Here is a 25338-nt window from a genome sequence, read left to right on the forward strand (position 1 = left end):
AAGTGAAGTCTGAACCATGCATTAACTACGGCTACAAGTTCTAATTATCGCCTGTTCACAGCTAGAGAAAAGCTTAGTGATAATGAAGCTGCAGAGAACATTGGAAACGGCAGAGCGGGAAAAAAATACAGAGTCATAGAAAGTTGTATATGCAACGGGTGAAACACATGATGTCCTCATCAATGTGGGGCAGCTCTTTGAAGGCATACTCTCAATGGAGATAAGCTGCAAGTAGCATTTTTAACCAGATACCAGCTTTCCTGCCAATCTTAAATTTCTGGCAGCATCAGGAATTAACGACATAAGTCTACTGCCAGATAAGAGAACCAGGCTGAGCTCGGATTATATAGAAGCAAACTGGAATGTAAAGAGGAGGTTCAAGTATGACAAGCAGTTCCGTAGGCATTCATTAGATTACAAGTTGTAAGTTAGGATTGTGTGAAAGAAGAAATATCATTGTTTTTAAAAATATTATTTAAATATAAGTAGGTTTGTTGATGGAATACTTACAAAGACAGGAAATTAAAAAGAGTTGTAAATTCTGGAGCGGTTATATTAGTGCAGGCATTAGACAGGTTATTTCAAATAGCAGTTCAACTGTTCCAATGATCACGAAGGTAATGACACCTTAAAATAATGTGATACTGTTGTAAAATTTTCTTTAAAAAAAAGGATTTCAACAGAATATACAGTATTTCTCTGACAAAATAGTTTCACAAACAGGAAAAGTCCTCTCAGTTTTAATTACTGCGTTGATGGTGTGAAAGTTCCTTATGGGAACCATTTTAAGTACCTAGGTGTTAATAAAAGGAAAGATCTTCATTGGGGTAATCACATAAATGGCATTGTAAGAAAAGTGTACAGATCTCTGCACATGGTTAGGAGGGTTTTTAAGGGTTGTAGTAAGGATGTAAAGGAGAGGGCACATAAGTCTCTGGTAAGACCTCAACTAGAGTATGGTTCCAGTGTATGGGTCCCTCAACAGGATTACTTGATTCAAGAACTGGAAAAAATCAAAGAAAAGCAGCTCGATTTGTTCTGGGTTATTTCCTACAAAAGAGTAGCATTACAAATATGTCGCAAAGTTTGGGCTGGGAAGAATTGGGAGAAAGAGACGAGCTGCTCGATTAAGTGGGCATCATCATCATCATCATCAATTTTCCGCTCCATCAAGCCTGGTGCAGGTGTTTACGAGCCTCTTCCAGTTCGTCCTCTCCATCCACAGCTGAAGTTCTACTGTTTGCTGCCAATTTACATCACGTTTGGCAAGGTCTTTGAAAATTTGCTTTTCCCAACTATCACGAGGCCTCCCCCTGGGCCTCTTACCAACAACATTTCTTTCATAGTATGCTCTTGGGGTCCCAATTGGAGCCATCCTTCTCATTTGTCCATACATTTGTAATCTGCTTAATTCTAAGGTTTCCAACAGGCTCCTGTCCAATCCAAGTTGTTGCCGAATACTTTCATTCCTTATTTTGTCTCTCCTTGTCTTTTGGAGACATGACTGAAGACACTTCATTTCAGTGGCCTGTAGGCAACTTTGTGCAGATCTAGTCAATGTTACTGTTTCCAGTCCGTATGTTAGTATTGGTACAAGATATGTTTTGTACAGCATGAGCTTGCAAGCTTAGGGAAATGAGTCATCCCAAAGTAACTGACTAATGGAGTGGTAGAATTTTCATGCAGCTTGTATTCTACTGCCTATTTCTTGGTTTATGGTATTGTCAGAAGAAACAAAGCTCCCTAAGTATTTGAAGTTATTGATAATGTCTACTACTTCATTTTGCACTGCTTCAGGATCATTCCCATTCTTTCAAATCTTCTTGCCAAAGATCTAGTTTAGCTTAAACTTCTGATTCTGTTTCACCCGATAGCATAACATCAGCAGCAAATACAAGAGCATTTGTTGTCTGGTCCTTCATTTTTACTGCTTTTATAAGCTCATCCATTATAGTAATGAAGAGAAGTGGTGATAGACAACTTCCTTGTTGGACTCCGCTCTTGGTTTAAAAACAGTCTGACCTGCCTCCTTGAATTTGCACTCAGCTTTTTGTCTTTTGAAATAGTTGTTTTACTCGAGCTATAATCTTATCTGGCTAAGTGGTATTATTAAATTAAATTAAATTAAATTAAATTAAATTAAATTAAATGTATTTCTGAAATCAATAAAAGTAAATATCCACATTTTTTATACTTATATTTGCTTTAAGCAAATGAATTATCTATAGTACATGTTTCGTTCCTTGGGAACATTGTCAGCTATGTTACAATTATTTAGAAAGTTTCTGAAAAACAACTAGAAAAAATACACATTACAGTGAACAAAAGTGCTGGAAACCATTTTTTTTTTTTTTTTTTAACATCTGGTCAAGTGAATAGAAATTGTATTAAAATAGGTTAGAACAAAGTAGATCCACTTCCCTTCCCCAATCAACCCTCCTCACAGATTTTAATTATTTTTATCTTTTAAATTCAAATAGTTTTTAAGCATAACAAGGTACTTTTTATGATTTTTTGAGAACCAAAAAAGGTGGACATTTACTTTTATTGATTTAAAGTAAATAAGATTTGATATGGGAAATGAAGCTGATTACTAGCAATAAGTGGTATGTTCCGAACTGTCAGTGGAGATGGCTTGGAATGACATTGGTAGACGAATACGTTTCAGTGGTGTCTTCAAAAGTAGGAAAGATCACAATATAAAGATAAAGTTGAATTCAAGAGGACATACTGGGGTTAATATTCATTTATAGGGAGGAGAGTTAGGAATTGGAATAACTTATCAAGGGATGTGTTCAATAAACTTCCAATTTCTTTGCAATCATTTAAGAAAAGGCTACGAAAACAACAGATAGGGAATCTGCCATCTGGGTGACTGCCCTAAATGCAGATCATTAGTGACTGCTTGATTGATTGAAGCACAGATTCATAGACCAGCACTTAGACCAAAATGAAACAATGGTGGTGACTGGTAATTTGAAAGGCCTGTATTCCATACTGAACAGTTAGTAGGAAGAACTTCGCAAGATCAAAGTCAGTCAAAAACTAAAACTGTAACGGCGTTACATTTGAGGCGGAACAACTTGCCAGATGGAGATGACACTTCTCACCGGTTCTTAATTATTGTGATGATTATAGTAAATGTGGTGGTGATGATGGTGATGATGGTGATGATGATGACGACGATAAGAAACAGGACTAACAGCCCTACACTGGAATCTCTATTCTATCACCATCAAAAGTTGAAGTAGCCACTGCCATTCAGCAACTGACAAATGCAAAAGCTACTGGTTTAGACAACATCCCTGCTGAAGTACTGAAAGCTGAACCTGAGAAGTTGGGAATTATGCTGGAACCTCTCTGAGAATAATCTGGGATACAGAAGAACTCCCAGAAAAGTGGAACTAGGGATCCTCCTACAGGTTCCCAAGAAAGCGGGATCTATTAGAGAGCAACAACTGGAAGGTGAAAGTCTCCTGTCTATCCCTAGCAAAGTTCTGACAAGGATAATCCTGAACCAGATCAAAAACCCAATTGACGAACTGTTGTGTGTAACAATGTACAATGAGGACATGAACGTGGTAGACTAAACCGAGTAGTTGCTCATTTATTACTCGTTCACTCGAAAGATGGTGAGATGAACGAATAAGGAGGTTTTCAATTTATTGTAATGTGCAACTCTGTACCTTGAAATATGCTGAACCTTTGCATCCTGGAAGGTGCTATGCTCACCACCACACCAAGAAAGCAAACTGAGCAAACCTACAAAGTTTGGTGAGGGTCTGGTAAATTTGCATGATATTAATCATTTTGTTTAGTATTGTGTTTACCTATGAACATGAACAAAATGGCTGGCAAGTGTAATAGCAAGCATGTCCTATTTGGCAGTGAATGTATTAAAAGTACAGAAGTGTGCAGTGCAATAGTAGTATGTTGTAAATCATAAAAAGGAAAAAAAGTCAGCAAGGATGGTTTTGCAAGAGAGGCGTAATCTCAGCAGTGATAAGATTAACATATTCAGTCTTTCTATACAGTATATTATAATTTGATCTAATACTTTCTGTTATTCGGATCACCACTTATGTACTGATTAGGTAGTTTTCAACTTCACTTCCTGGACTTACAATCTAACTCTTCTTTAATACACATAAATAATAATAATAATAATAATAATAATAATAATAATAATAATAATAATAATAATAATAATAATAATAATAATAATAATAATTTTAAAATGATTTTATTTTATATTTTATGGCCTACATTGGACCACTCTAAGTCAATTATACAAAGGATTTTTTGATTTCCTATCAGCCCAATATTTTTTCATTCTGAGAGATGCTGCCTTCCTTTGTTCTGTTGAAAATACCCTCCCATTAGTCCTTTTATTGATTGACAAGATTAATAATAATAATGACAGGCTGAGTGACTTAGATGGTTGAGGTGCTGGCCTTCTGACCCCAACTTGGCAGGTTCAATCCTGGCTCAGTCTGGCGGTATTTGAAGGTGCTCAAATACACCAGCCTCGTGTCAGTAGATTCAATGGTACATAAAAGAACTCTTTATACATTTAAAATTTAAAAACTTGATATGGAAAGAGGAACAAAGTTGGTTAATTTTTGTGTGAGAAATGGGCTAAGTGTGGGCAATAGGTGGTGTAGATTTCTAACCTAAAAGGGTGTGGGGTAATAAGCTTACTTTTGACAACATACCATATAGGTTCTGGGAAAAGGAGATTGTCATTTTGTTTCTCCATTAAATTTGAGGTTATAAAATTCTACCCTTGAACTAAAATGATAAATTAATTTGATAGAACAAAATATATTCTTGAAATTATTTTGATAGAAATAGTAAGACTAGCTGCGATAAAACAAATTAGAATATAAAAGTATGACGTTACAACTGAAAGAAAACTAGGCATTAAATTTGAATTCTTCTTGACCGGACATTTAAAAATTATACACGAAATTTATCCCTCAATGGTTCACTTGACTGTACCTTCAACACTTTGAGTGTAATTATGACATACTCCTTTGAGTTGGTGTTTTGCTGTAGATGTATCATGCCTAATTTGGTGATGTATCCTTTTTGTTTCACTGACAACTATGTATCCATTGGACTGCTGCTTCTCCATCCAGATGACTGACTACTATCATCTCAGTACAACACTTCTTGGCAAGTGTCTCCACCCATGTGACTTCATGGCAAGTCTTTCCCTCCAACTGAACTGACCGATTGAGGTCTCTCCATCCCTTTGACTAACTCACTGTTTACTATCCATTTGACCAATGACTGATGCTACAATATACAGCCAGCTTATATAGACATTAGTTGACACACCTACGCAATCTCCAGAAATAACTATGATATACTCCCACCCGGCTCCAAATGTTACACACTATGTTGAAATTGCTTGGGGCGGCCTAGGCATCTCAAAAAAAAAAAAAAAAAGAGCTCACCGCTAAATGCACACAATGACGGAGCGATAACTCGGCAGTTACCCTAGCAGTATTGCAACATGTGCGTTGCAATGTCAAAACTTATTACAAAGCATATCCATATAAGATATTATGTAGCAAGTCTTACTTTACATAGTTAAATACTAATATTCACACACATATACACAATTTAAATACAATCACACAAGCGACAATCATTGCAGAATTGAACTGAATAATAATAATAATAATAATAATAATAATAATAATAATAATAATAATAATAATAACTTCAGCAGTTACAAACGAAAACAGCAGTTTCACTCACCCGGTACCATATGCACCATCCTAAATCTGCAACCGAACGCCTTACACTCCCAAGATCAGAAGGTGGTAGGGGCTTCTTATCTATTGTCAATTTACACAGCAATCTGATATCAAATCTAAGAGAATATTTCCACTCGAGAGCTGATACATCGTGTCTTCATCATGCTGTTTGCAGAGCTTATATAAACTATACACCTCTCAATCTGTCGTCGCCAGAAATGCCTGTTTCTACCCCACCTACAAAAGAGATGAATATGGCCATGTGGAAACAACAACCTCTTCACGGGAAATACCCCCATGAACTGGATCAGCCTCATATCGACAAACCTGCGTCGCACACTTGGCCGACCTACTCCGGTCTTTTCCCAGAAACAGAAGGATTTGTTCTGGCTATCCAAGATCAAGTAATTGCTACACGGAACTACCGTAGATTTATCATGAATGATCCAACAGTTGTCTCAGACAACTGTCGCCACTGTTCCAGAACTACAGAGAGCATACAGCACGTCATCTCTGGTTGCTCACACTTGTCCAACACCGATTATAAGCACCGACATGATCAGGTAGCAAAAATCATTCACCTGAAACTTTCTGTAAAATGTGGATTTCTTCAGTCATCAACTGCATATTGGAAATATACACCTCCACACATTCTCGAAAACTCTTCATATAAACTACTATGGGACCGAGAAGTCATAACCGATGTCACGCTCAGCAACAATAGGCCAGATATTATTCTAATCGATAAATCAAAAAGATCCGCATCCCTTATAAAAATTGTTTGTCCAAACACCTCCAATCTGCAAACAACAATAGCCACAAAGATATCAAAATACACAGAACTGGCAATAGAAATACAACACCTGTGGAAACTAGAATCAGTCACCACAGTTCCAATAGTAATATCATGTACCGGTGTTATCCCAAAATGCTTGCACAGCTCTCTGGCCGCATTAAACCTGCATCATCACACATACGTAGAACTACAGAAAGCCACCCTCCTGAGCACTTGCCACATTGTGAGAAAGTTCCTAGGAACGACTTTTCCTCTGACTCACGCCAAACAGCATGAAGTTCCAGGCCGCAGTTCCAGTAATACTGAAGAACAGATTCCCAAAACGGGGACATAAGAAATCCGAAGTTGTTTGTATTTATTGTATAAATGTATATGTTGTAATTATTTCTGCTGTAAATATTTGTACATGTATGTACCTGTAGTTTCATAATCAAGAGGGTGACTCCTTGCTTAGGCCGAGCACAAGCCAAGCCTTCCTAAATTGATGATGATGATGATGATGATGATGATGATGATGATAATAATAATAATAATAATAATAATAATAATAATAATAATAATAATAATAATAATAATGGGAAAGGTGACCTAGAAAACATTTTAAAAGAAGAAAGAAGAATCCTGAGGAAAATTCTCGGCCCCCGAAAAACAGAAGATGGATATAGACTGAGGTCACACAAAGTGACAGAAGAGCTTTCCAACATTGCAGCAGACATCCGCAAAAGACGTCTGAAAATTTATGGGCACGTTCGCAGACTGCCGGCAAGTAGATTGACACACAAGATTCTCACCTACATAGAACATCTAAAAAATATTCCATGGGTACTGGAAGTGAAGAAGGATCTGGAAAAAGCCCATATGGACTCAACTGACACCGCGGACAGAAACCTCTACAGGAAAAAAATTAATGGATGGAAAGTGCAACCAGAGAACGAAGTGAAAAAGAAGACTGGAGCAAAGTGGACGGAAGAACGAAAAAGGATTCACGGAGAAAGGATGAGAGCTGTTTGGCAACTCAGAAAACAGAATCGTTAGAGCTTTGCGTGATCCACTGGGTCCATACGCACATAATAATAATAAATAATAAATAATAATAATAATAATAATAATAATACAGATATAATCTGGTAACGAGATTTGAACCGTTACAGTGGTCCAGAAAGAACAGTAGAAGGAATACAAAATATTGATGGGGAAACAGAAAGACAAGGACAGTAATCGATAACTTCTTGGTGGAAAGAAATTCTAGACAGTTGATATATATAACAACCTTGCCAGATGTATCTTTCGATGGAGACCATAGAGTAGCGGTAGCAAAAAATGAAAATATCAAAAACAGGAATAAAAAATAAGATAGAAAAAAATAAAAATCATCATCCTCCCTTTTCCTTGTCCGGCTTTGCCAGGTTGAGAAGTTTATGGCACCTTTCCATCTTCCTCTATCCTACTCCTCCACCCCTGAGGTTGGGGGCAGTAGAATAACAGCCATGGTATCCCCTGCCTGTCATAAGAGGCAACTAAAAGGATCCCTCAACTTGGGAGCGTGGGTTGGCGACCATGGGACCCCTAGCCAAGTTCTGACATTGCTTCCACTTTCTTGTGCCAGGCTCTTCAATTTCATCTACCCTACCTGATCTCCCTTGGTCAACTTTTGTTCTTTTCTGACCCCGTGGTATTAGAGCATTCGAGGCCTAGGTAATCTTTCATTTTCACTCCCTTCGTGGCCCTTATCTTTCTTTGGAAGATACCTTCATTTTTCGAAGTGTCGGATCCCTTCAAGTTTTCTCTCTGATTAGTGTTAATAGAGGATGGTTACCTAGCCATACTTCCTCTTAAAACAACAACAATAATAATTATAATCATAATAATAATATTAAGAAGAAGAATTGTTATTGACTTTACGTCCCACTAACATTTTTTATGGTTTTCGGAGACGCCAAATTGTCCGAAATTAGCATTGCAGTTCTTTTACGTGACAGTAAATCTACCAACACGAGGCTGTCATATTTGAGCACCTTCAAATACCACCGGACTGAGCCAGGATTGAACTGCCAAGTTAGAGTCAGAAGGCCAACACCTCAACCGTCTGAGCCACTCAGCCTGGCCTCTTAAAAATAATCACCACCACTCTATCGTCCACCAATGTTCCTTCTTAACTGTGTCAAAAACCAGGTTTCTTCTAATACTGTTCTCCATCATTTCAACCATTTTAGTCTTTTCTCCCTCTTGCTCTCACTCCTTTCTATCATTCACATGTCCAAACCATCGAACTTCATCCCTCTCCATTCTGTTGAGGAGCATTTTCACTCTGTTTTCCTTCCTGATATCCTCATTTCTTACTCTGTTTTTCTTTTCATATTATACTTCTTGAAAATTTCATATCACTCGCCAGGATTTTATTCTCCTTTTTGTCAGCATCCAAGTTTTCACTGCATATGTCAGTATTGGGCAGTAGTGCACCTTATAGATCACTTCTTTTTTTTTTTTTTTTTTTGCCATTTGCTTTACGTCGCACCGACACAGATACGTCTTATGGCGACGATGGGACAGGAAAGGGCTAGGAATGGGAAGGAAGCGGCTGTGGCCTTAATTAAGGTACAGCCCCAGCATTTGCCTGTTGTGAACATGGGAAACCAAGGAAAACCACCTTCAGGGCTGCTGACAGTGGGGTTCAAACCCACTATCTTCCGGATGTGAGCTCTCCGCTGCACGCCTCTAAACGCATGGCCAACTTGCCCGGTATACATCACTTCTTTGAACTTCATTGGTATTGTTCAGGAGATGGAGCAAGAACCAAACAACGAGATGTGGCGTGTTCACAGGCCGCTAGTGTGAAAACCACGTGTTGAACGTGTAGTAGCAATGGAAGACGAGTGTAGCAGTCATCTCAGCAAGTTGGGTGATAGGAAAGTTCTTCTTAGCCAAAGTAAGGAAAGAGTGTCTAACGTGTTCAATTATTTGAAATAGGAGAATTTAATTCAAAAGCATGTGTCCCAGCCTATAGGTATTTCAGTGAGCAGTGTTAAAAGAATTTTAAAGGAAAGAGAGAAGTGTCTCCAAGAGGGAAAGCCATTTAATACTCCCAATAAAAAAAACTATGAGAACTAAAACAGACTTGGTGACTTCGACAAATGTGTAATTTGCAGGCCAGTGAATGAATACCACAGAACAAATTGAGAAAGGCCTATGTTGAAGTCATTATTATGTGCTCTAAAGTAAAAGTGAGTGTTTCTGGCAGTAAGTGGGCTTTAAGGAAGGTGCTAAGAGATTTAGGTTTCAGGTGATTATATATATATATATATATATATATATATATATTATATACACGATGGGACAGGAAAGGGCTAGGAATGGGAAGGAAGCGGCTGTGGCCTTAATTAAGGTACAGCCCCAGCATTTGCCTGGTGTGAAAATCGGAAACCACGGAAAACCACCTTCAGGGCTGCCAACAGTGGGGTTCAAACCCACTATCTTCTGGATGTGAAGAACGGCACGAAAAACGCAACACTTCAATTTCTTTCAAAAACTGAAATTTATTCTAAATTTATGACACTAATCCACTATCTTATGATAGAATATTGTGCTACGGTCCCATCTAAGTGTCTAACGATGAAAAGAAAAGACGATTATATACAAATTGAACAAATTAAGCGAGAGATGCACATTTCAAGGAAATTGAGTTAAGCTCATAAAGGTAATTCACTCTGTTTTAATGTTACACACTTCACACTTCCACTTCACAGACCTCGGAGATTATCTCGGGGACCTCTGTTCGCATCTTCAAAAGCGTGTATTGCCACCTCTTGAAGCAATGACGGCATTCAACTTTTCAGTCATGCTCCTGATTAATGCGATAATGTTCTGTTGAGGAATCATCCCCATTCTTCCAGGAGGGTGTTCCGTAGGTTTTGTAAGGTCTCTGGATAGCGCTGACGGACTCTTCTCCCCAGCTGGTCCCAAACATGCTCAATGGGATTCAAATCGGGGCTTCGAGCAGGCCAAATCATAGCATGAATCTCTGTTTCATCCAAGAACTGTTGCACAATTCTCGCAACATGTGGGCGTGCGTTGTCGTGCATTAGTGTAAATCCATCACCAATGAACAGAGAGAAAGGCACATCATGCTCCACGAAGTCTAAATCCGTCCTTGCAGCGGTATTGATTCCTGCCCACACCATCACAGAACCATCGTGAAAAGGTGTCCTGGATGAGAATGTGCAAGGGGAATACCTTTCCCCTGGCCTTCTCCAGACCCTCTTTCTTCCGTCAGGTGATCGGAGGCCAAATCGCGACTCGTCGGTGAACAACACTTGATCCCATTGTTGTACTGTCCAGCAAAGATGTTCCCTTGCGAAACGCAGTCGAGCTGTGCGATGCTCTCTGGTGAGTTCCGGTCCTGTAGCAAGTCTTCTGGACTGAGGACTGGCTTCTTCCAGTCTTCTTCGAATGGTTCTTTCACTAACATTGACCCCTCGAACTTGGTGGAGTCAATTTCGTGCTTCAATAGCAGTGGTGTGATGGTTGTGGAGAACTTGAAGTTGTAAGAAGCGGTCATCTTTCTCCGATGTTGCTCTTCTCGGGCCTGATCCTGGTCTCCTTGCAAAGCCTCCAGTTTCCCTGTACCTTTGTACAGTTCTGGAAATTGTAGAAGGTGTAGTATTCAACACTTCTGCAACGTAATCCATGCTGTGACCATCTCCCACCAAAGCAACAGCTTTCGCAACTTGTTCAGGGCTTAACGGCATGTTTACTCCAGAAAGCTGATTAAGAGAATCACAGAAAGATCCTGCAAACACGTGTGATTGAAAGGGGAACAATTAAAGGTACAATAATAAGCGCTACAAGTGTGGGAAAACATTATTGGCTCACATCCAGCGATGTGTTTTCCAGGTTGCGCGGGAAAAAACAATTGAGGCTAGTGCAATAAACAATCAACACTTCATTGTTTACTTGCAAAGCAACGCCAATAGCATACCCCGTCAAAAAAGAATGGTTGAAGTGCTTCACTTCGATTAAATAGATAATTACACATCATTTATTGGGTGTTATGTTTTTCGCGCCGCTCAGTGTATATATATATCGTATGCTTGTACAAGTACACAAAAGTTTACAAATAATCAAATGGAAATACCCAAATTTGACAACCATTCCAGAGCACATGGTGTCACTTGGTGTAGAGTCTTCGACCACCGTCAAATGCACGAAGTAGGCACTCCTTGTATGGTTTAGTCCTCCATTCCACAGTCACAGGCGGCAGATGTACGGAAACCCCATTTCTTTAAGGTGTGACCACACCTCCCTTGACCCATTCTAATGTGGTTCAGCTTCGACCAGGTTTGGCGTGATAGTTGGAATTCCTCTACCTTCTTTGTAGGATCTTCAATCAGGTGAGCATTGTTGGGTGGATGTTCGTTCTAACGTTGTTGCCACTTGGAGGTCATGTCGAAAGAACTGATACCTTCTAAATCAACCCCGGGTGGCTTGCGTGATTTCAAACGTGTTGTTGGTGGATCTTGCAGGGCATCTTACAATGGAGAGTTCTTATGAGAGGTGATCTTCTTGAGCAAGCTCACCTTAGCTGCTTTCCTCCTTAGATCTTGCAGAGAGATATTAGCTAGGACTGGTAGCCACTGTGTGGGAGTAGATCTAACAGTACCAGTGATAACTCTCATAGTCTCATTGAGTTGCACATCAATCTTAGTGGTATGAGTGCTGTTTTCAGGTGGTGAAAAACTGTGAGGTATAAATTACTTACATTCCTTAGCATTATACAGAAATGTAGGACAACCGATTATCTATATGGATGAGACATAAGTTCATGCAACACAGACTAAGGAGTGATAATTACAACATAGGTTTCCTAGTTTCAGTTTCTAAGGGCCAGCATGCTATCACTGTTCATGCAGGTGGGGAAGAGAGTTTGGTTCCAAACACTCTCCTGAAATTTCAACCTGGCACGAAGACTGGAGATTACCATGACGATATGAACTTTATGAATTACAAGAACTAAAAACTAAATAAACACCCAACCTTCCTGCTAAATCAGTCTTAGTGGTTGACAATTCTCCTTCCACAATCTTCAAATTCAACACACACCAAATTTCTCTTCTAAACAATCAGAAAAAAGTGAATGGCATACAAACATTGGAATTTCTTTTGACCCCAAAATGTACAAACCAGAACTATATTCTCTGACTGCCAACCAAGAAACCTGATTTTAAAACATATAAAACTGATGTTCTTGCTGAACATAGCCACTCCGTTCTAAGACTTCCTCCTTACCACCCAGATTTAAAGCCTATTGCATTCATTTGGAGTTCAGTAAAATAATATGTAGCAAAAAGAAATGAGGACTTTACTTTGCACATGCTATGTGACTAGTGGTTGAGAAATGTTCATTTATAAGAAATGAAGATGGGTCTTCAAAATGCCAATGAGTTTGACAGAGAGAGGAAACACATAGGGCTCATGAACCAGCACATTGATTCCGTGACTGATCATTTGATAATTAACTTGGGTGACGACAGTGACAGCGACACAGATGACAATCGAAATGAGAGTAACGACTCCATGAGTGGCATTGAGGTTTAGTAGACCCCAAGGATGAAACCTGTCACCGGTGAGTATCATATTTCCTAAAAACATGTTTTAATTATATTCCACGTATAATAGTACGAAAACTGTTTACTGTTGCTTCACTTCAGGAGCGAGGGACTTCATAAGTCATCAGTCAATAATATAATGCTTTTAATGTACCACAAACTACTTGTATGGTTTTTGAAGACTTCAAGGTACGGCGTTTTGTCTGTCATATTTGAGAACCATCAGACTAAGAGTGAGCTGGGATCGAAGCCACCACCTTGAGATCTGAAAGCCAGCACTCTACCATCTAAGCCACCCACCCTAATGAACCTAACACAAAAAGACAGGTTATTCTCTCGCTAGAGTCATTCAACATTTCAATGGAGTTCCATTGCCTATTACTCTGTTTTTAATTTCATAGTTGCAGGGAATGCTAGCTGGGGAAGAGTAGTGATATGTGCATTACATTATCAAAAAAGGCACAGTGATTTCCCTATACTTACACTCGGACTATGTCACAGTTAATGTGTTTTATACATCTCTTATCTTCAAAGAGCACCAGTCGTTCTTCCCCTCATTCCCCTCTCTAGCATGCCACCACTGTTGAGCCGGAGACTACAGAGCAGCCAGGAAGCAAGTATCTTCCCCTCTGCACGTTTGGTTCAAGTTAGATCTCCTGTCCTGTACTTCCTTCCACCACACCAGGTTTCTCAAGCCGTGATATCATGTATTTCCCAGTTGAATTCTTCTACTGATCTCTACGTCCAACCTGCATCCTGCATCAGTTTGCTTCCCAAGTATTTGAAGTTCTCCATAATTTCAAGACTTTATCACATTATTTTTATAATTGGTTTAATTACCTTCCTTCTCTAGTCAAAACTGTTGTCTTACTCTTCTCCACACTGATTGTCATTCCATAATTTTCAATAATCTCAATCTGTTAAGTTGCCCTTGTACTTCCTCACTGTTTGCTCCCCATACCACAATATCTGCAAACAGCATTTACCTTCAACTTGCTGTCCCCATATTTTACCGTTGTCTCCTTCAAAATTTTGGCCATAACCATTATGAATAACTATGGTGACAGCAGACTTTCTTGTTGTAGTCCAGTTTCCAAAACCACTCTTTGCTCCCCACATGTCCTTGGACAATCCTGCAATAATTTTTGTACATTGCTTGCACATATTCTATCATTTGTTTTCCACCTCCTTTCCATTCCATTACTTTCCATACCTTTGCCTTGGGTACACTGTCAAAAACTTTTTCCAAATCAAGAAATGTCATCACCATTTCTCTTCCATATTCCCAATGATTTTCCATTAACTGCCTCATACTGAAGATCTTTCATTTCAAAAGCCATATTGCTCTTCCTGTACTTGTCCTTCCACCTTTCTCCTCATTCTCTTTTCTAATACCCTTTCAAAGAAAGAAAAATCTGTACCAAATGACTGTAGTAAAGAAATAACAAAACCTATAATTAACAAGGGGGACAAGTAGATATGAGAGTATTGAAGAATCACACTCATATCTCAGGTAGAAAAAATATTTGAAAGGGTACTACAAAAAAGAATGAGAAGAAAGGTTGACGAAAGGCAATTATAGGAAGAGCAATATGATTTTCAAACTGGAGGACCAACATTAAAACCCATCTCGTCTGAGACAGTTAATGGAAAAACATTGGGAATATGGAAGAGATATGATGATAACATTCCTTGAAAAGACTTACGACAGTGTCCTCAGAGCAAAAGTATGGAAAATAATACAGCAGAAAGGATTTGAAAAACAAAGGATAGAATATGTGCAAACAATGTACAAAAATTGTTGCGCTGATCTGAGAAAGTCAGATGGTAAGAGTGCTGGCCTTCTGGGATTTAAAAGAACTCCCACTGGACAAAATTCATAAAAAATCATAAAAGCCATTAGTAGGATGAAAAACCAATTATTATTAAAAATTACTGCAGCAGTGTCCAGAAACATGTGGGCAGGACAGAGTGGTTTTGGAATGAAACCTGGACTACTCTGGAAAGTGTGCTGTCACCACTGTTATACATAATGGTTATGGACAAAATTGTGAAGGAGGTGCTGTTACCACTGCTATACATAATGATTATGGATGAAATTGTGAAGGAGACAAAGGTTAAATATGGGGACAGGGATATGAAGGTAATGCTGTTTGCAGATGATATTGTGGTGTAGGGAGCATAAAGAGAGGGAGTACAAGGGCAACTCGACATGTTCAGTGAGACTGTTGAAAATTATGGAATAAGGTACTAAACTAGCATGGACAAGCGTAAGACAATGGCGATAAGTACAGGAGAAAGGTAAGGGAAAGAAATTATTAAAATTAGGGGACAAAACCTTGAAATTGTGGAGAGCTTCAAGTCCTTGGAAAGCAAACTGATGCAGGATACAGGGCTGAACATGGAGATCAGTAAAATGATTCAAGAGGGAAATGCATTCTACTAGAGTGTGAGAAACCTGTTGTGGAGTAAGGAAGTACAAATGAGGAGTAATGAGGTGATGTATAAGACATACTACTGCCCAATACCGAGACCTGGGCACTGACAAAAGGGCAAGAGAATAAAATCCAGATCAATGAAATAAAATTTTTAAGAAGTATGGTAGGAAAGACTAGAAAGGAGAAAGTAAAAAATGAAGATGTCAGGAAGGAAACCAGAGTGGAAAAGCTTTACTACACAATGGAGTAAAATAAATTTAGATGGTTTGGACACAATAGGAAGGAAGGAAGGAAGGAAGGAAGGAAGGAAGGAAGGGACAGTCTAAGGTGGTTGAAAATGATCAAGAACAGTATAAACAAAACAGCTTGAATTGGAATACAGTTAAAAAGGAACAATGGTGACCGGATAGAGGAAGATGGAAAGATGCAATAAACTTTCCAACCCGGCACGAGCTGGACGAGAGAAATTGATGATGATGAATTGATAGTTGTGCAATTATTATTTCTTGATATTGAAGAAACATTTTGTAAGAATGAAATGTAATTTACTGCTTTATTTTGTGCAAATTGTCATGACACCTATATATTTTTAATAGTTTGTTTATTTTGACTGAACTGGCACCCTCCTTTTAAGTTTTTTGTATAAAATATATATTCAATCAATAAATATTGATTTGCATTTAGGGCAGTTGCCCAGGTGGCAGATTCCCTATCTGTTGTTTTCCTAGCCTTTTCTTAAATGATTCCAAAGAAATTGGAAATTTATTGAACATCTCCCTTGGTAAGTTATTCCAATCCCTAACTCCCCTTCCTATAAATGAATATTTGCCCCAATTTGTCCTCTTGAATTCCAACTTTATCTTCATATTGTGATCTTTCCTACTTTTAAAGATGCCACTCAAACTTATTCATCTACTAATGTCATTCCACGCCATCTCTCCGCTGACAGCTCGGAAAATGCCACTTATGATACAGATGTTGATTCCCATAGGGAACCTTAAATATTTGTCCGGAATGCGTAAATTTATAACACCAATATAAATGGCCCGTTATTCGACATTATCAATTTTCCAGCTAACTCATTCCTGGTTGCCAGCGTTTTGCCCCCGTATGCTAAGTTGGGCTCATCAGTTGGTACTTAGCACAAACACCAAGATGCATACCGTGGAGGCCACTGTGTAGAGAGTGATGAGGCCATCTTTATGCCATAACAACACAAGCAGTGTTGATCTGATAACAATGAAACCTACCACAAACATAGACAACGGTGCCATTAAGTGGCGGGTGAGCACACAATGCCACAGAGCCAACCTAAGAAATATTAGAGCAAAATTGCAGATACTTATTGACTCGCCTACATATATGAAGAGATTTGTAAAGACAAACACAAACGCCAGTCCCCAAACCAGTGGAATTTACAAGACGTTTACAATCTCCAACTCAGTTAGAAATTATACCTGGAGACCTATGAACGAAGGCCATGAAGCTGACCATTCACCTAAGGAGCAGGACTCAGTCCAAACTTTAATAAATGACACTATATTACCATACTTCTTCACACCATTCCTAACAGATTACGGTATGAATGCTAGGAATACCATGCCCTACATTTCAGACAATGTCTTTGTAGGATATATAGCAGTCTTTATACTGGTTATGCAATCTTGACGAAGTTGCTGATGTGCCTCTACTGCTGTCTCATACAAACACGTGATATTATTACTGCCAGTTGACCATCTTCTGAACTGCAGTCATTATCGATGAATGCTGAGCAGCGAGAGGTCTACGACAGTGGACGATCTTCTTCTTCTTCCTAATATGTTTCTGCTTGTGCAGGCCTAAATACGATACATATGGAAAACCACACTGTACTGTCAATCATTTCTTCAGTATTGCCCAATGTACAAATCCTCTGGAAAAAAGAAAAAGTCACAGCACATCTTCTGTCAGGAGTGTAGATTTTAGAGGACAGATTTTTTTTTTTTCTTTTCGTTTCACCGACACAGATAGGTCTTATGGCGATGATGAGGATAGAATTGCACTATGTCGATGGCAAATTACAGTAAGCCTGAATGTCTCCAAAATATTATCTAATTAACTCACCATATAGGCCTCGATAGTAGTAGCAAGTCTAAGTAGCCATGATGCATCTCCTTCCTCTCCTTCACTGAATACTGGATCATGGTATCTGAGTTGGTTCCCCAGTTCATATACTCTCTGCAGAAAACTCAGATCATAACAGGCAGGCTGAGTCATTACTGCCTTAGCAATCACCTCAACATACTGCAAGGCCTCAAGGGTCATGCCATATTCAGCTAGTCGTTGAGCATATAACAGTTTATAGGGCTGAAATATACAAAAATTAGATACAGTTACTTTCATCTGGCAAGCATCTTCAAAAATTATAGCAATGATGAGGACATTAAAGGCAGAGCATTATCATTATTTCTGATGGTAATACTTAACAATATCTGGCTACCATTGAAATCACAGTGTCCTGAACATAATGGTGTAATTGTTACATCTGTTTTTTAAACTTGATTGGTTCAATATAAAAGTACTGCTACATAAATACCTGAAAATGAGGTGCTTCAAATTCTGGGTTGGCCAACTGAATGGTATACAGGTATACTTCAGTGATCTGAATTGCTTCATTGCTGGCAAATTTGGAGAAAGACTTTGTATGTGATGACCCCAGAAGTACAATCTTTGATGATTTAGCACTATAAGTGCCGAAGTCCAATTGAGCCATAACATAACAGAAATGAGCTGCATGGAGACATCCTCGTGTAGCTGTAAAATCCAGTATTAAGTAATAATTTTTTATAATAGCTTCATTCTACAGTAATATGTTGTGCTATACAGCACATGAAAATCACCAAATTTACTCAACACATGACAGACCCTCAGTGTTGAAGCCAGTTCTCCTGAGAATCTGGGAAGCAGAAATGCACTACTCGGGAGTCAAGAAGAAAAAAGGAGAAAAATTGGGAGTGATGAGGAGAGAGCCTATTTATTTGAATATGGCACTGTATGATGATATGGAGATTGTCCTTGTCCTCATGTATTTTCATGTACATTCTTGTTTCCTATTCTACTGCTCCCTCTCCAATGCTATCCTGTCATATTTATCCCATTATGTGTTCCTATTCATATTCCTACCTTTGTATATATGACTTCATTTTTAACTAGTTAGGTATGCAAAGTCTGTGTTGGTTTTGGAGTCCTTTAAAACAGTACTTGTTGCAACAAATGAAAATTCTTGCAACCACTATATAAAAGTTCTGACAGTGTTGTCGTTGATTCATTGATGATTTTGTGCTGTTACTGTAGCACCACAAAGTGGAATCCTTGTTCTTCTTTGACAAATTATATTGGGTAGGGCCATCTTATATGTGAGCTGTCTATTTTCCTTGTCCTGAAAAGCTAGCGGTTTCTAATACACAAGTCAATGGGCCTCCGATTAACAGGCAGGCATGGTAGCCCTACATTGCGAGCCTCACTATGGTCTTGTAGCAAAGTTGAGAAAATGACAGAATGTTCAGCAACCTTTATTTTTATGCTAGAAATAATTGTTGCTGTCAGTAGGAATCGAACCCCAATCACTTGATGGAGATGCTGATGTGGTACCTCTCTGTTACTCCATTAGGTTGTGTTTTATGTGTATGAGGTATAAATGTTTGTAACCGCTTACGTGCAACTTCAAAACATGTAATTGTTAGTGTTTATGCGTTTAGCGATTATCTTTGTACATGTTCTTGAGTAATGTTCACTATCCAGATCCATGGACTGCATGTACCCAAAACACAGTTTACACCCTCAGCCCTATAATAAATACAATAGCAGCACCATCTCTGCGTTTCAAGTGAGACAGACTGACAAGTAACGGTGGAATGTACACCTGATTTTCACTATATCACCCAAAAGAAAACTTTCAGAGAGGTCGGTGTCACTTGGACGACACTGGAAAAAGACCTTGTTAATAATAATGTTATTTGCTTTACGTCACAATAACTACTTTTACGGTTTTCGGAGACGTCGAGGTGCCGGAATTTAGTCCCGCAGGAGTTCTTTCACGTGCTAGTAAATCTACCGACACAAGGCTGACGTATTTGAGCACCTTCAAATACCCCCAGACTGAGCCAGGATCGAACCTGCCAAGAAAAACCTTGTTGTCCAGACCATTGATCTAATATTGGAGAACAACCTCAACCATTCACACACTTCATGGAAATAATAAGAGGGTACATCTTCCTGCTGGTAAGTGATGTTCTGGAGTCCATCCTATTACTGAGGGAAAAATGCATTTCTGGAGGATACCAAACTACACATTTCTTGCAATAGTTTTCATAGAGAGGAAAAGTGAGACTCATCAACTTGCTATACAACCATTTTGCTGAAAACACTTCCCTCAGATATGGACACTGTGTGCTCACTTTTCTAAAATTAAATGTTGGTCCTTGCTTGAACTAAAGACTGAATGAAAGAGATTCTGACACATTGAACTTTCACATCTGACCGTCATGGACTCTCCTTCCAAGGGATGCAATTCTTCCGAGACTGTCTGGACTACCTAAAATACATAAGGAAAGTGTTCCTCTTAGACCTATTGTTAGTACGATTGGTTCCCCTACATATGCCCGTTCTAAATATTTAGGTAGTATACTTCAACCACTCCTACGTAACATCCCCTCCTATATTAAGGATTCCACACACTTCATTGAGAAGTTAAAAGTTATATCACTTCAACCAGGTGATATCTTAGTGAGTCTCAACGTGGTGTCTCTGTTTATGAGAGTGCCTACTATAGTGTTTTGCATCTCATTAATGATATAGGCCTACTGTATTTAATGAAGACATCGCAAGACTTTTCTATCACTGCATGACCTCCTCCTACTTTCTATGGAATGGGAAATATTATGAACAGACGGATGGTGTGTCCATGGGAAGTCCTTTCTCTCCTGTTGTGGCTAATTTCTTCATGGAGAACTTTGAAGAGAAAGCTTTGTTGTCGGCACCTTGCAAACTGAAGATCTGGTGGCAATATGTGGATGATATGTTCGTTGTTTGGACGGAAGGTAAAGACAATCTTCATCATTTCCTGGATCACCTTAATCGCCAACACCCTTCCATTTGTTTCACACCATGGAAATGGAATCTGATGGCAAAATACCATTTTCAGATGTTCTCATCACCAAGAAAGAGAATGGATCTTTAGGACACAGAGTTTATCGTAAGCCTATACACACACACCAATAGATATCTTCACGCAGATTCTCACCATCACCCTACCCATAAACATGGTATTCTTACAAATCTAACTACAAGGGCCAGGAGGATTTGTGAAGTGTCAACTCTACAAGAGGAAATTAACACCTTGAGAACCACCTTTGGGAGCAACGGTTAGAGCAAAGCTTTGATCTTTATGATTCTGAAACGATGCATAATCGGATGTCTGTTAAGAAAAAAAAAAAAAATATGTAAAAGGAACTGCTTACCTACCTTACGTATATAATGCAACGGATCGTACTGCTACAATCTTACATAGATACAATGTACAAACTGTATTTGGAACTTCAATTAAGATTAGGCAACTCCTGCAACTAACTAAGGACAGTTTGCCGAAATTGCAAGAACCAGGTATCTACAGAGTTCCCTGTATTTGTGGCAATGTTTATATTGGGCAGACTTCGAGAACAATATGTACTCGCATCAAAAAACTTAAGAGACATATCAGACTCAACCATCCTCATAAATCAGCTGTTGCTGATCATGCCTTCAACACCTGGTCATGATTTCATGTTCCAAGGAGTGGATGTTCTTACCTGTATAAAACAATATCGACCCAGAATCATCAGGGAGGCGGTTGAAATACGTAAACACCCTGATAATTTACAATGCAATACAGACTACAACCTCAGTGAATCATGGCTATCTATTACCAGAACCATTAGAAAATTATGCTTTACTGTTGCCATTAATTATCTCTCTAGCATGGGGCTAAAATGGTGTCCCTATTACATCTTAGGCCACCATTTTAAGTTCCTTGTTGCTTTTTCTTAGCAACCTTTGATGCGTCATGTTTCATTTTTCTGTTTTCTCCTGATGAAGAAAGGCAAGGTTCCTTTTGAAACGTGTTGAGAGTGTTTATACCATTCGTTACATGGCATAAACAAAAAATATAAATCATGAATAGTTACACGGGCCGTGAAAGTCTAAATGAGAATATTATTAGTTTAAATGGGGATTAATGGACTATAATAGGAGTACATTGTGTTCAATGCTCTTTCTGCAACAAAATAGGAAATGTTCTCACCTTTTGCACCTGAACAGTATTAATGGCAACGGTAGCACCCTTCAATACGATATTACTTGTCTCGAATGTGTCAACATCCGTGGATTGTTATTCCTTCCTTTTCTGCAAACCATTATTATTTAGAATGTCATCCAAACGGAACAATACAGCATATCAGCCACTATCTTAATTTAAGGCGCTGATGGCTGTAAGTAGCTGGGATAGGCAAGGAATATGTTCGGCAAGGCATTCTCTCTCAGTCTCGGCCAGATAAGTATGTATTATTCACTTGGTCAAGGCTAAAGTGCTCCGTACTAATAACACTATGAACACCAGGTGTCCATTTCTTCCTCTTAACTGCCTTCGTCCACAGAGCTCGATGGTCTGGGTTCTTAGGGAACCTTCATCAATCCATATTTTAAAACAATGACGTTCTCTCCATGAGAAAATAAACATGCGTGTCTACATTTGATATGATCTAGCCTAAGAGAAGGGAAACTTGCCAGTGAAAAACAATACCAGATTTTCTGTTCCTGTAACTTCTATTGTTGCACCCATACACACAACAAAGACCTATGATAAACGACGGTTATATTAGGCAACTTGTCACAGGTAACTAACTCACTGGGTGAATACAAACTTATGACTAGCAACTAGCACGCACTGCTCCCCAGCCAGCCGTGGTGCCGAACAATATGGCGGCCACTTTCAAGGAGTGGTCCCGTTTGACCTGGCTAAGGACTCCATTAATCTTCTCACCTCCCTGGGGAAATCATACAAGGATAGAATCACTGTACTGTGTTGTAATGCAGACGGAAGCGAGATTTTCTCCCCCTGTCATAGGAAAGTTCGATAAGCTACAATGTTTTAAGGGTATCAGGTACTTTCCATGCAAGTACAGGACATCTAAAATGCATACACAACATTAATCCATTGAATAAAGTACTTGCATAGGAGAGCCAACATAGATTTCTCCTCGTCTTTGAAACATGCTTTTTTTCTTTTGTTGGGTGGGGTTATGTTTGTCAGTGACTTATCGAAGTGCATTACTTGAATACTGTATATACACTTTGTTGGATACAATTTGGAAATAGTTTTTTCCATGGCATTTGAAAAGTTTAAACTATGAATCACTGTACTGCGTTGTAATGCAGACAGAAGCGAGATTTTCTCCCCTTGTCATAGGAAAGTTCGATAAGCATGCAGTAACGGGTCTTAGGATATTTTGTGGCACGGCAAGGGTTGGCATTCTGAATTACGAGTTGGCGGTTAATTCAAAATCACGTAATTTGAAGTTGATTTCTGCGTCCCAACGACTTTGAATAAATGAAGTTTTGCTATATATTTATACATATATGCAAATATGCCCATTAAGAATATGCAAATAATTTGAGGTGTGCATTTGCCTTCCTTTCTGCCCATATTTCTTTCATTCTTTCCTTTCTGTCTTCAGACCAGGTTGTTCCAGTCTTCTTCTTTTGTCTTTCCTCTTGATCAACTTGTCATTTGTGAATTTTGGAACTGAATTTACATCTGCTGGTGTAATTTCTGCCTTTTCAAATCGGTTTTGATTTTGACAATCCATTTCATTGTGTCTGTTTTACCTTTACTCCTGTTTTCATAGAATTCAACCATTTGTTTCGTAAGTCTGTCTGGATGCATTATTTTAATATGTCCATAGAATCTTAGCCTGCACTTTCTAATGTCATTGTGAATATTTGTGCATTGTTTGATTTCCTGTCTGCCTCTAAATTGGTATTGTCCATTGGTGAGTTTTGGGCCTATAATGTTTCTTGTGATTTTGAATTCTTTTTCTCAGTATTTTCAATGTCTGCTTTTCTGTTCAAAATTAGTGTCTCTGATCCATAAAGACATTCTGGTTTAATGACTGTAGTGTAATGTCTCAGTTTTGTGTGTTTGGAGATACATTTTTTGTTATGATATTTTGGGTTAGTTGATACACAGTTTCCAACTTTTGGCATCTAATTTCATTGGCTATTGTTTCAAGTCCATTTTCCTGAATTGTTTCACCAAGGTGCTTAAATCGTGATACTCATTTAGTTTTGCCATATTTTGTCTCCATGAATTTTGGTGCTTGTTTATTGCAGGTCATGTATTCTGTCTTTTCAAAAGATATCTGTAAGGCCGACTTTTTTTGCAATTTTTTTCAAGAGTTCAATCTGATTTTGGGCTGTTGAAATGTCTGATTAACATTGCTAGGTGGTCTGCAAATGCTAGGCAATCAATCGCTAGTTTTCCTCTGCCTAAAGTGATTGGCTGGTGAATTTTGAGGACCAATTTCTGTTTGGGCCACTCTTATATAACTTTTTCAAGGATGCAGTTGAAGAGTAAATGTGAGAGTCCATCTCCTTGTCTTACTAATGTTTTGATTTAAAAGGGATCTGTGCTTTTCCTCATGAATTTAACCTTGGACTTTGTGTCTGTCAGTGTCTGTTTTATGACTGTAAGTGTTTTCATGCCTAAACTTTGTTCTTACAATATCTGGAAGAGTGATTTGCGATCAACTGAATGCAAAGACAAATACAAGAAGTTCCTGTATAGCAATTTTAAAAACAAAAGAAATGATAATAGTACTATCAACACAATAGAGCTTCTAAATGGAGAGGTAACTAGAATAGAAATGAAATATTACAGGAGTTCGGTAGATATTTCAATCACTTACGGAACTGTAATACAACTGATGACACACAAGTTGACCCTCTAAACCGTATAAATTATAATGTAGATAGTTTGACCTGGCTGGAAGTGAAAACAGCAATATGTAAAATGAAAAACAAGTCTGCAGGATTGGGATAAGTTCAGTGTGGACATGATCAAAGCACTTGCAGAACCTGGAATACAATGGTTGTACAGAGTACTAAATAAAATATGGTAAAAAAACAAAATCCCCAGCAACTGGAGGCAAGAATTGATTATTCCACTATTTAAGAAAGTTGACTGAAAGAAGTATAACAACTGTAGAGGCGTAACCCTTTTATCTCATGGGTTAAAAATATATGAAACCATAAATCGGAAAATTTGTTGAACCTAAACTTGAGGAAGAACAACATGGATTTACAGCAAACAGATCAACGCTAGATCTCATTTCGCAAACTGTCCAATTCATGACCGTATCGATGAGTTCAATCAACAAATTAATTTAAAATACCACCTAATCGATACTTTATTTCTTGCCTTTGGCAGAATTATAAAGACATTAACCCTTTACAGTCCAATTGTCTGTCATATGTTATAACAGTCTGGTCCAAATTAATTTTGCACATTTTTACCTAGTCAGATTAAACTTTGATCTTTTATTAATAATTATAATATTATTATGATTATTGTATCACATAAACATGAGTATAGTGAGTTACTTACAAGTTTACACAAAAGTAAACAGCGAAGGAGTGAAAAATAACATAAAAAACTGAAGTGG

General features: G+C 38.4%; 1 protein-coding gene across 3 annotated transcripts in view; it reads right to left on the reverse strand.

The window, feature by feature from the left end:
• Sec16 (Secretory 16) overlaps positions 1–25338 on the reverse strand; it is a 753833-nt gene that overhangs the window by 340137 nt on the left and 388358 nt on the right. For all 3 annotated transcript variants that reach the window (XM_067137541.2, XM_067137539.2, XM_067137540.2), the window contains exons 18-19: positions 18180–18397; positions 17708–17950 (exon numbers count right to left, since the gene is read on the reverse strand). In XM_067137541.2, the coding sequence (XP_066993642.2) occupies positions 17708–17950; positions 18180–18397 (461 nt within the window). The remainder of the gene's footprint in view (positions 1–17707; positions 17951–18179; positions 18398–25338) is intronic.

Source organism: Anabrus simplex, chromosome 1, assembly GCF_040414725.1.
Source record: "Anabrus simplex isolate iqAnaSimp1 chromosome 1, ASM4041472v1, whole genome shotgun sequence".
Classification (NCBI taxonomy): domain Eukaryota; kingdom Metazoa; phylum Arthropoda; class Insecta; order Orthoptera; family Tettigoniidae; genus Anabrus; species Anabrus simplex.